This window comes from Stegodyphus dumicola, chromosome 1 (genome assembly GCF_044657685.1).
Source record: "Stegodyphus dumicola isolate Sdum_Otavi_A_Nest chromosome 1, ASM4465768v1".
Classification (NCBI taxonomy): Eukaryota; Metazoa; Arthropoda; class Arachnida; order Araneae; family Eresidae; genus Stegodyphus; species Stegodyphus dumicola.
Window position 1 is genome coordinate 169,373,031 of NC_140768.1, and position 13,073 is coordinate 169,386,103.

The 13,073-nt window shown below is 35.2% G+C and overlaps 1 protein-coding gene across 2 annotated transcripts in view; it reads right to left on the reverse strand.

Annotated features, from left to right (window-relative positions):
• Positions 1 to 13,073, reverse strand: part of LOC118180328 (uncharacterized) — a 178,520-nt gene that overhangs the window by 20,991 nt on the left and 144,456 nt on the right. For both annotated transcript variants that reach the window (XM_085823037.1, XM_085823033.1), the window contains exon 26: positions 8,970 to 9,038. In XM_085823037.1, coding sequence (XP_085679163.1) covers positions 8,970 to 9,038 — 69 coding nt within the window. The remainder of the gene's footprint in view (positions 1 to 8,969; positions 9,039 to 13,073) is intronic.

Consider the following 13,073-nt stretch of genomic DNA (forward strand, 5'->3'; position numbering starts at 1 on the left):
GTACATTTGCCTTGGATCTTTTAAAAGCTATGAGGTTTCGCAGAGTAGGATATCTACGAAAAATACCCCATGCTTTTTTCTGTTTTTTCAGTGCTTCATGACAGTCGCGATTCCACCATGGTTTTGAATATTTTAGTAGTTTTCCTGATGTTCTAGGAATGAAGAGCATAGCTGCCTGAATAATAGTATTAGTAACAGCTTCAACAGCGTCATCGATATGCGCATCTTCTACCATTTCATCTGTGAGCTCTGCAATGGAAGAGAAGAGTTCCCAGTCTGCCCTGTCCAGTATGAATCGAGGGGATCTCGACATGGGGTTTGCTCCTCTTCGTGCAAGAGACACAAAAATAGGATAATGATCGCTGTTGTACAGGTCATTTCCGACACTAAAAGTGCAAAATGGCAACAGAGATGGTGAACAGATGGCAAGATCGAGAGCGTGGAATGTCCTTGAAGGCTCATGGAAGTATGTATCTTGCCCATTATTTAGGAGACAAAGGCTGTGATCTTCGATCATCTGCTCAATTTGTCTTCCTCGGCAATTTGTATCTTTGCTACCCCAGAGTGGACTATGGCCGTTAAAATCTCCTATTATAATAAAATGCTCAGGCAGCTGCTCTATTAGATTATTTAAATCTTGCTGATAAATGTGCTCATTTGGAGGCAAATACAAAGAAACAAATGAAACAACAATATCAAAATTTATTTGAGTAGCGACAACTTGGAGGGATGTCGTCAAAGGAAGTACATTTGAGGGATAATCCAGTGAGGAGAGGAGACCTACTCCTCCACTGGCACGCTCACCTGCAAGGTTATCCTTCCTGACGAAAGAAAACCTCCGAAGTTTTGCATGGTGTTCTGGTTTCAGATTTGTTTCCTGTATTGCTAAGCACACAGGATGGTACGCATTTATTATAGATTTGATGTCAAGCAAATTTCGGTGGACACCGCGACAGTTCCATGACACGAGGGTGGCCATAATGAATGGTTTTTGTTTTTCCTGTGCTGTTCTTTTGTTTTTCGTGGAAGTAGATGCCTGGGAAATTCCAGACCCTCTTCCACTTCCATAAAGTCTGAATCCGCAGATTCAGAAATCATGTCATCAAGAGAGCTATTGCTGCGACTTCTATTTTTATTTGATATTTTTTGTGTGGCAGTTTTCGGCTTACTTTGAATAATTGTTTCTTTCTTTTGTACTATATGAGTTGCATTTTCTTTTTTCTTGTTGGATGTAGACGGTTGGGTTTTATTTGGTAGGGTCTGTGTGCCTATTGATGTTTGGGTGGCAACTGTACGATATGATTTAACAGCACTGGCGTATGATGAATTTGGTCGAAGCTGTGTGCTCTGGACTAGTCTTCTGGCTTCGGCGTAAGAGATGTTCCTAATAACTTTTGTAGTCTGGATTTCTTTTTCCGATTTCCATTTTGGGCACAAGCGAGAAAATGCTGGGTGGTCACCCTTGCAATTTATACACAAAGGCGCAGCGGTACAATTATCAGAATCGTGGCCAATCTGTGAGCATCGGGCGCATGTGAGGCTGCCACAACAAGACGTCTTAGAATGGCCGAAACGCTGGCATTGGAAACATCGCATAGGGTTTGGAATATAAGGTCTTACAGGAATATTTAGATATCCGGCCTTAATATTCTTAGGCAGATCAGGCGTGTTGAAGGTAAGGATCACGTGTTTCGTGTCTATCAACTTACCTTCTTTACGCATCTTGATCCGCCTTACACCGCAGACATTTTGTTCGGATAACTCAGAAGCGATCTCTTCTTCAGAAACATACAGAAGGTCGAATTCTGAGATTACACCACGACAATAGTTCAGTGACTTATGGGGTGTTACAGTGACATTCGCTTCCCCAAGTTTAGTAATCTGAAGTAAAGAAGCAGACTGGGTGGCTGAGTTTGTATCAATAAGCAAGTCTCCGGAGCGGAGACGCTTTATGTTTCTCGGCTCACCAATAGAAGACTGGATGTATTTATTTATTACGAAAGGAGACATCTTATGCATTTCGCCAGAAGGACTAGAGATGACTAGGAAACGGGGACTATTGTGATGATTTTTTTTTATTTGCATCTGTCCGTAATTTTTTTGCAGAATTTTCAGAACTAGGTTGAGTGACAGGTTGAGTGACTGCTTTAGTAGTAGACGTTTCAGAGCTAGGTTGAATGATTGGTTTATTAGTAGATGGTTCAGAGCTAGGTTGAGTGACTGGTTTAGCAGTATACGTTTCAGAACTAGGTTGAGTGACTGGTTTAGCTGTAGACGTTTCAGAACTAGTTTGAATGACTGGAGTTACCTCGAAATCTTTAATTAAGTAGATATGAGAAGAAGCCATAGTGAAAGAATAAAGATTCGGGTCCGACGGCCCCGCCCACCACGGAGCCCAACAAGGGAACACAGATTCCTGTGTTAGGGCTAGCCGGACCTATACGCAAACTGAAGCCCCACAGTCGGCTTTCCCGAAAGCAGGTACTCCTGAGAGCTTGACCCCAAGCCACTGACACAAGGACTAGTGACCAGCCGATTGACACCCGTGAGGACGACTAAGGTGCCTCCCGTTTAGCTGAAGCAGAGGCCAAAGTAGTGTGTTGGGGACAGTACCTCGCCCCTCAACTACCAGGACCCTCCTTTCCAGCGACACGGGTCTCCACGCACGGCAAACACGTGGGCAGTTTTCTCGCCACTCGAAGACTAGAGACAAGGGCTGTTCCAGTCTCTCGTGACGAGCCCCAAACTCCGTAGAGAGAAACCACGAGGGAGAAGAGAAGGGAAAAAGTTCCAGCAAAGAGGAGAGGCATCAAGAAGATGATCCCCTGAAGGGCTAGGGTACCTCGGGATTGCCACACCCGTACTAACAGAAGTGAGCCCCCTGAGGGGGTATTCTGAAAGGAATAGGGAAACAGCATGTATATCTTAAAATAGAAAACACTTTTTTTTTTCATGACTTGGTATTGCACTCAGGTAACTTCAGTAGGGGCAAGCAGGTGTGCCTGTGACAATGGTCTAAGCGATGATAATTGAAAAGCAGCCTTTGGCATGCTATACTTAGTTAGATTCATCAGATGTCATCAACAATCATATGAATTTCTTTGTTACTTGCATTACCAATTCAATTGTTTAAAAAAATGGAAGGAGATTAACTTATTCTTTAGCAATTTTCATAAAACTGTACAGTAGCATTGCAACACGAGCCTAACCAAGCATAGCCAAACAGCCAAAGGCAGCTTTTCCATTGCCATGGACTAAAAATTAGTGTCACTGTGTATTCATTCCTGACGCAAAAAGTGCATGATATGTAGTTGGTTAAACAAAGTTCTAGTGCATTTTTTTAAATTTTACTAATATTTAGTTTATTTTATTTTACTTCTACTTTTACTACTTCTTTATTTGTATTTTATTTGATTTTGTTTCTCATTTTGTAAGTCTTCTGTAGATTTCAATGATTAAAATGTGGTGATGCTTGAAGACAAACAACACAGACAATTCTGAAGATACTTGTGATGAAGATTTAGAATCTCATGCACAATTTCAAAAGACAGCTGAAGTAAAAAAAAAAAAAAAAAAACAGGCAGCAGCAACAAAAGAGGAGCAAAAAAAGTTATGTATCAATGGGCTTTGCATGAAGTGGTGATCCAGAATGCCCTCATCCAAAGAGTCTGTTTTGTTTGAATAAAAATGTTTGAATACAGCCTGGATCCAACAAAACTGAACAGACATTTTATGACAAATCATACTCATTTGAAAATTAAAACTGCTAATTATTTTAAAACTCTGTTAAAATCTCAAAATAAAGAGAGTACAACTTTTGTAAACAAATTCACAGTTAGTGGAAAAGCTCAGGAAGTAAGTTATTTGGTAGCAGAGATTATTGAACAGAAAAGGAAAGTCAGACAGTCAGTGAGAATCTAATAATGTTCACATATGCTGCCCAGATAGCAATAGAACTGCAATACCAAACGGCTCAGGTTTGAATCCTGATGAAGGCATGGATGTAAAATTGTCCGTTCCTTCATAGGAGGTAATAGTGGCTGTATATCAGGTGCCTCCAGGATAAAATGGCCATCATTTCTAGCCTTAATATCGACCAATGCTGTTATTAGCAAATGCCCCTCCATTGGAATGGAAACAAATGCTCCTTGAAAACTGCACTTTCTTACCTCAAGAACTGTTAGATAAAATGGTCCTGAGTATCAACGGAGACAGTGCAATGCAACTACTGCATGTCAGGGAAAGTCAGGGTTACCATACTTTGATCATCCTATTGTTCCTCTGTAGTAAAATTTTCATGGCTTTTAGTTAATTTTTGCAAAATTTAGGCCAAAATCAGAATAGCTGCCTAAGTTAGTGTATAGCGTTACATTTTTCTTTTCCTGACACCAGTTGTTACATTATTTTCTTCCTTCACGTTCGTATGGGGTTTGTAGATTTGGAGTGAATAACGACAACACTTGATGAAGTATCAAAACACACTTTATTTACCAGTATTGTCAGGACAACTCCAAAACATGTTTCACAGTCGTCGATGAACTACTATAAACACGCTGAGACAATCAGCGACACAGCCTTCAGGTTATCAGGCTATCACGGTGGAGACAGCTTCACGGCAAAGCACTAGAGTACAGCTCTCGACTCTGCTTGGTCGTTCTCGGAACTCCACGTACTCTCGAGACTCTCCATGCTACAACTCGCGATGCACTCCATGATACACAAGAGTATAGCTCTCGACTCAGCACAGTCTAAGACAAAACTCGGCGATGCACTAATTCGAGATGCACTCAGCGCTAGACTTGGAGACACTCGCTCAATGACTATCAGCTCGCTAGATGAGGCACACACACTCGATACTGACTAACTCCCCGCATACCAGCCCAGTTTATATAGCTTTTGGCTAGTGTTCGAGAACATTCTGGGTTAAACCGGTAAGAATTCATTCCAGAAGGTTCTCCATTGGTAAATGACATATCACCAATTTTGTCGCCAAACGTTGCCAAATGGGCAATTTTTTGCCAAATGTGGCAACAATTCCTTCCCCTTTCCATTTTATGGCAACCCTAAAACTGCTTTGCGGGGAAGCCATCTTACCGCGCCTGTGCTTTTCGTAACAACAGATATACAGTATATATCATCAAAATTAAAAGATAACGACAGAAATGAAAAGTAACTGATACTTAATGAAAAATTATTAATAGAAATTTCTACAAAAGCATTAGTTAACATATATTATAATGTTTAGGTACATATTAACATGTACACGAGCCAGTTTACACGAGCCAGTTGATTATTTGCAAAATATTGAAATTAAAACCAAATTTATGTAAAATGGAAAATGATGGAAAAATTGTCACCTCTTGTGGAAAATTTTTCTTTATTATGGTGTAAAGTAACCTTTGATTTCATATATTTCACTGAAGTGTTGATCAAGACTTGTGGAACTGCACCGCACTCTTCTAAAAGTGCATTTTTCAGCACCTGGAGTGTCTGGGGAAGAATTTGACGTGCTGAAATTTAGTTCACTGAGGCATCCGGAGACATGCTAAATGGGGTTCAAGTGAGGTGAGAAAGATAGCCAATCCATTTGAGTGATGTTTTCTGTTTGCAAGTAATCTGACACCACATATGCTCAAAGAGACTGGGCATTGTCATCCACTATCAAAAGCTCTGGGCCAACAGCACTCCTAAACAGTCTAACTTGGGTTTCCAATACCTCATCCATATATCTCCTAGCAGTTACAGAATTTCCTTGAAAGATATACAGCTCGAGGTGGCCATTTGTCATAATTCCTCCCCAAACCATTAAACCGGTCAACAAAGTAAGATATTTCACAAACAAATGAAGGCAAGTTGCATGTTTATCCCTCTCATCAAACATGTCAGAAATCACTGTTCAGACAAAATCAAAAATCACTATCAGACATCACTATTCAGATCTGGAATCATTAATAAAACAACACTCGGGCCCAGTCATCTTGCCTCCATTGAACATGATGATGCACCAGCTAAAACAGATCCTTCTAGAAGCTGAAGAGAGTGGAACACAAACCAATGGTTTTCTTTCATACATTCCAACTTCATTAAGCCTTCAAACAGCAGAAGAAAGTCTAATTCAAGTTCCTGTGGCAGCTCGCAGGTCTAAAACCAAATCTCTTTAGTAGCTTCGTGGTTTCTTCGAACTGACAACAGGAAACAGTCTTCTGATGCAGTTATCATTCTTGGTCACCTTTGATCAGGCTGTCTATCAACTGATCCAGCATTTAAAAATAACTCCAAACTCTTGATATGACACTTTGAGGGATATTCAAATCTTGGGCAATCTTCAATTGTGTTTGACCTTCCTTGAATCTATCGCCACTTTTGACGTTCACTTAAATGATGTCTTTGAGCCAGCATTACTGAATATTGATCACTCTCAGAAACCACATTTACTTTAAACAACACGACAGACCACAATTTTCAACATGCTCCCATTGCGCATAACATTGTCAATCATTGAATTTGATATTTCAGGCGCTAACACATGTGCGGAAGAGCAATTTTGTGTTCAATTGTATTTAACTAACGTAAATAATTACAGCACCATCCATTGGTTGAAACATTAACTTAGCATATATTTTTCTCCTTTCATTTTGATGACCTGTGTCTATCACATTATACTCGCGAACGGGCTGGCTGCATGGGTGTTTTAGTGGTTTTCCCCATCTGTAACATGTACACGAGCCAGTTTCCCTTAGAAAGTCCTCCACAAAGGCATCCCTCCCTTAAGGCAGATAGCCCTCGAGTGCTTTGCCGTAATCTAATAAAACCAAACCATCACATTACACTTCTTAGCTACTGCAAATAAATTTTATATTTTTTTTTTCTTTAAACAAGGAGCATTTCATTTATGTTACCTATATTCCTAATTATCTTTAAATATTAAAATACTGCTACTCTTAACCTTACCCATTATCTTCTAAATTTTCCCATCTGACTGAATTTATTATTTTTAAAAAACTAAGAGTATGTGTAGTTTAATTGTTCATCAGTCAAAAGAGTCACCTTTTTCACTAACCTAATAAACATAAATTACACTCTACAATATAAAAATTAGTCAATTTTAAGTACAATTGAGACAATATTTTGACTTGGATCTTAGTTTTCAATTTTGAATATGGTTATCATTTTTCTGATTCCATTCAATCACATGGAAAAAAAAAAAAAAAAAAAAAGAGCGAGAAAGAAAGAAAGGAAGAAATTGTTACAATAACACCCATCATCTGCACAAACAGAAGCAGTTATAGATAAAGTGCTGTAGGTTGGTGAAGTTCCGGAACAGTATACATACAAAAAGCAGGGCTGAACCTGTTTTATTACTTGTTTGAATAATATACAAAGAAGAGTGACTTTTAACCCCTTCGCGCTGGGTAGCGCAAACGCGCGCTTATCGCGGAGGCCGGCAGTGTCTTACGCGAGCGTCTGTCCAGGGCCGAGGGCTTTTTTGCTACTAAGCCTAAATCCATGAAATTTCCGAAGTACACATTGTTTAATAACACTCTATAGAGTATTTAAACAGCTTATGCTTTATAGATATTTTTATACTATATACTTTAATTACCTTATTTCTTGTTTCAATGCATATTTTACGCATTTTATTTTCATTACTCACCATTTTATGACTTTTAACATTATACATCTGAAAACTAAATATATTACTTAAAATTCTCTTTTCGTATGAAAAATTTGAAAACAGGCCTACGTTACATTCCTTGCACTCGTATTAACTCATTTGCCATTTTGGAGGATTTTTCCGGGAATGTGAACAAACGAAGCATCGTCGTCTCATTTTCTTTATCAGTCTCTTTTGAAAACAGAGTTTTGGAAAATGTCTTTCAGTTATTCTTTCAGAATCAATATCTGAAATATTTTGCATCATTTCTGCTATTTCATGCTCTGTTAAACATTTTCGACGCTTCGACATTGCAACCGTAAAAACAGAAAGAATTCACGTCTAACAAGATCTAATTATTTTCTAAAAACCAAACTGCAAACCGAAATACCCAACGCTTTAGCACAAATAAAACTTCTCTATTTACAATAAACAACTACCACGTGCGAATAAAGTGCGATTTAAAGAGACATCATAAATCGCGCCATTCGGAAACATTTATTTCCCTGTTTGTTTATATAATCAAAAACATGTGTATGTGAGTCATGCTTCTCTCATTTCGAGTAGAAGGTCTAATGTACATGTATCTGAAACCATATGGACATACAGTGCCATCTTGTGGCAGAAATTATAGTTTTTCAAACGTTCTAGGACACTGGCACAAATACGTGACAGTCGGTAGTGAACGGGAAAATGCTCTGGCATGCCTGCGTGTCGGCAGGGAGGTGAGTGTGTTCGTTGCTGGCACGCAGACGTGACAGTTGGCGCGAAGGGGTTAAGTGAATAAATTGATTAAAAAAGACCTATTTCATCAAACATGGTAATAAAGATAAAAATTGACAGAGACTTAGTTGTACCATTCAGAGAATAAACAATGTTAGAGACTGGAACAAAAGTGGATTTAAGTAAATTTGACAAATACCAAATCATAATACTCAGATGACTAGACCAGATGATTTCTAAAACAAGAAGATTTATAATAGATATTTAATCACTGTAGTTTGTACATTTTAAAAAGTAGCTAAGAAGAGCATTATGTCAACTTAGACAACATTGAGTAGCATTGAACACAAGCCGTTCTTTATACAACTCCTCCTAAAATTTCGCACTTTATTAAAAATTTAATTTGATTTAACAAAACAGATCCACAGACTCTTTTTTTTTTTTTTTTTTTTACTTGTATTTCTCTCATGCTAATGATATGAAAAGTTTTCAAACTATATTCAAAACTATATTAAAATATTTACACATTAATTTATCAAATGTTAAAATATACATAAAAACAAGGAAGGGAGAGAAAGAAAAAGCTACATACCTGTCTGACTATAGACTTAATGAATTCTTTTCGATAGCCAAGGTCAAAATTTGGATACGTCTCGAATACCTAAAATATAAAATTAAATCACCAAAGAAAACTCTTAACTTCAAGGAAGTAAATTTCCATGATATAAATCTAAAAAAAAAAAATACAATTTAGTTATTACAGAATAACATTAACTTTGACTGATAAAGACTTTAAATTAAACTGTTCATTTCATGTATGAAAATCAAAAATGAAATGAATTTTTTTATATATATAACCACAATTTAACTAAAAATTAAAGTTAACTAAAAATAAATAAAATCTTGGGATTATTTTACTGCATACTTTTTGTTATCAAAATCTTTTAGCAATGTCCACTTTTTAATACTATTTTTCAACGCAAGTATTTTACACTGCCACAAATTAATTAAACATTGCTTCTTTTTTTTTTTTTTTTTTTTTTTTTTTTTTTTTTTCCCAAGGTTCTTAGATGCTTAGCTTACATTTGACATAACATTTAGCCTTCTGAATCCTATCTGAAATTCCACTTTCAATGGTAAATTATATAATAAAAATTAAATTTTATTTTCCCTCATGATTATGTTCAAATTTCTGCATCTGAAAATTTCAGCATGCTTCATTTAATTTAGCTGCATTAACAAAATCTCAGCAGTTTTTGTGTGGATTCAAGCCTACTTTTTATCTCCTTTATTGCATATAACTTGAAAAAGATAATCCTTACAAATTTCTTTGAAACAGGATATTGCTATCTTAAAATATTGGATAATACCTTGGACTAGAGCTTAGCTGAAAAATGGTCTTAGGTACAAATACTATTTGATTAAATCTAACTTTGAAACACATTTGTGGGTTGAACAGTGGCCTGGAATGAGGAAAAAGATCTAACTTCAAACACATAAATACAATGTTAAACTGGCCTTTTTGTTACATAAATAATTCACTGTCCTTCGAAAATACGAGTCTCCTTTAGATTTAATAATCATAATAGCTTTTCTGTACCAGACATATTGTGTTTGTATGGCACATATAACAGGCAAGAAGAGAACCATCAAACATGAAATTTCTGTTTTTCATCATGAAATTTCTTCTTTTTAAATATGCAGCTTATCTCACATCATTCAAAAATATAATCCAGTATCATTGATACAGTACACACCTTGTAGATTGTAGATTTGGTTTTAAAGCATATAATGATTTATTGAATGTAGGTTTAGGAAAAGCTGTAGACCAGTGATTCTCAGCCAGTGAGCCATTCACAGACTAGCAAAATAACCCATTTTTAATTACACAAATATTCTTTTAGTCATAGACATAACAAAACTTATCATAAATGTTTTTAAAAGGAGTAACAGAAATGAGTATTGTATTTAATAGGAAATAAAACTAAGTTCCTATAAAAAGATAATAGTATCTCATTAATTCTTTTAGAGTTGATAGATTTATTAGCATTTCTACACTTTACGTCACCACGATTTCCGGGCTCTTTTTCGATTAGAATAATTTTTTCCCCTTGATTTGCAGTTTCTAACAGCAGGTATTTTGTCTTCTTGTTGTTTTGTATTCATTACTTTTCTAACCCATTTGAAAATATCATAGTTTGTTTTTGAAGAACTCATAATATATTGTGCATTTAAATATTTGTAAAAAAATAATAAGACTATATTTTTCAAAATGAAAAAATGGCTAGGATTGACTAAACGGAAAAGTGAGGATTCACAGGTGATGGATCCACGACAAAAAATACTAACATTACGAAACTTAAAAAGAAAAGAAAAATTGTTTATAGAATCAGCATAATTTGTTGTTATTGCATTTTTTTATGTATATCAGTTATTCCATTGCTCTCCAATATGCAATTCTGTTTTATTATGAATAAGTACATATTGAATGTAATGAAATTTCATAACTATGTTTTGGAAAAACTTTAGATTGGTAACAACCCTCAGTTTTTACAACCTGTGAAAATTTGAGACAATATCAAGACAGCTTTTTCAAGAATTTTATACAAAAGCTTTTTTATATTTTCAAGAACTTTGAATTTTCATTCATATCACTTTGCTTTCATATTTCTAAAATTAATTTTTACATGATTTTTTACATTCTTAATTTAAAATTACATTTTTATACATCTAGATATGAGAAAGTTTTAAAACCAAATGTATGGCATAGAGAAAAGGCAAGACTGTCTTCCTGAAGCCCTTCATTTGCTTTCTCGTACTAACTGTACATATTGCATAATATTTCTTTGCTTATGCTCTAATGCTTTTGCAAAAAGGCTTTTCCGTTGCCAAGCCATTTTTCTCTTTGAAAGGCGGGAATATGTAAGATACAAAATATGTAAAATCAAAATTAACCATATAAGTCTTCCATCTCTATTCCAAAAATCTTAACTTTTCTGGATTGTTTCATTTCTAGATCAAACTATTTTGCATGACTTGCATAATGCTGATGACACAGCTTACTCGGAACCTGAACTCAAAATTTTAAGAACTGAAACCTTTCTAATCTAAACCAATACCTTTCTCTTAACGCACTGCTTACTGGATAAATGTACACTTTTAGCTTCACCTTCTGTGCTGCTTGGATGCAATATCACTGTGCTCTCTTCCTATCACAACAGTATTAAAAATGTAACTGTTCTGCAAATAGGCATGGCTAAAATGTCAAGTGAATTGTGGCCAAATGTCAATTTAAACAAAAAAATGGAATTTAACCTGCCTTGACTGCCAAGTTTCTTAGTCATTATGAATTCAACATTTTAAGATTCTACGCAATCGGAATTCTTCCTTTTCAATATGGATCTACATTCTATGCTAAACAACATTGCTACATTTCTACATCTCAGTGTTCCTATGTCAGTACTTTTAAGTTTGTTTTTATCACATATATATGTAATAGAAACAAACTTAGAAGTAATAAACAGCAGGAATTTTGATGGCATAGAGATGTTGATCCATAATGATGCAGACGGTTGAATCCATAATGAACAGCGATAATTTTGATGCTATAGAATGTTGAAATTCTGATTCACAATGAATAGGAAACTGGCAGCCGAGACAGATAAAATCTTTTATTTTATTTCAGTGAACATGTAGTGGCTGCAAAGAACTTGGCATATTATTTGTGCCTATTTCAAGAGGTTTACATTTTTGACAACTTTGCAGTAAGAAGGAAAAAGCAAACACCAGTCCAGCTAGGTGGAAGAGTAGCGAGTGCATTTTGTTCAGGATGAAATCTTAATTTAAACTGAGTTAGTTTTGGTTCTCAATGCATTTAATGCTGCTGTAAAATTATTATTTGCTGTTTGAGTTTTAGTTCCATTTACATCATCAGAATTATGTATGAGTCATATGACATGGATTAATCTCGAAATAATGCAGTGCAGAGAGAGATTACTATTTTTAGAATACAGAAGGGAAATTAATTTATGCTGTTAATTTAAATTTTATCTTTTGTATAGTCGTTATTTTTCTTACATATATATATCACTAAACTAATTAAAATTTGTGAATAAACAATTGTTACCTATAAACAAATTCAAAAATAGCAAATATTGTTGAAAAATACAGTTAAGAGTATTTTCATTCAGGTTCTAAAGAATTTATTAATACACATACTACTAAAGCACACTGCTTAACTTGTGGGAAGCAAGGCAAACTGTGAAGCTCATAACCACAAAGAATGCTTATTCAAAACAAAACATAAAAATCTTTATTCAGGTTACCAAACTTGGCCAGCTTTTAAACAGTACAGTATTTAACACTATTAAGTATTTTAGGTTTGTTTTACTAATGTTATGAATGCTCATATAACTATACCATCTACAAGAAACAATTAAAATTTTTGAATGAGAAGCTATTATTAAAAATTAGGAAAACTGCCTTGTTCTGTTTTTCATTTATTCTGTAATAATAATCGGAGTTGATTTCACTATAATTATGAAGGATATGAAAATTTATACTAAACAAACTTCATATAACCTTGATTTTAAATAAGAATAATTCAATTTATCTTTCTCTGTACATCAGCTAAGAATGTAGTGAATGTATAAATAATTTGTAAAAAAGTTGGTATTTTCTGATTAAAAAAATCCCA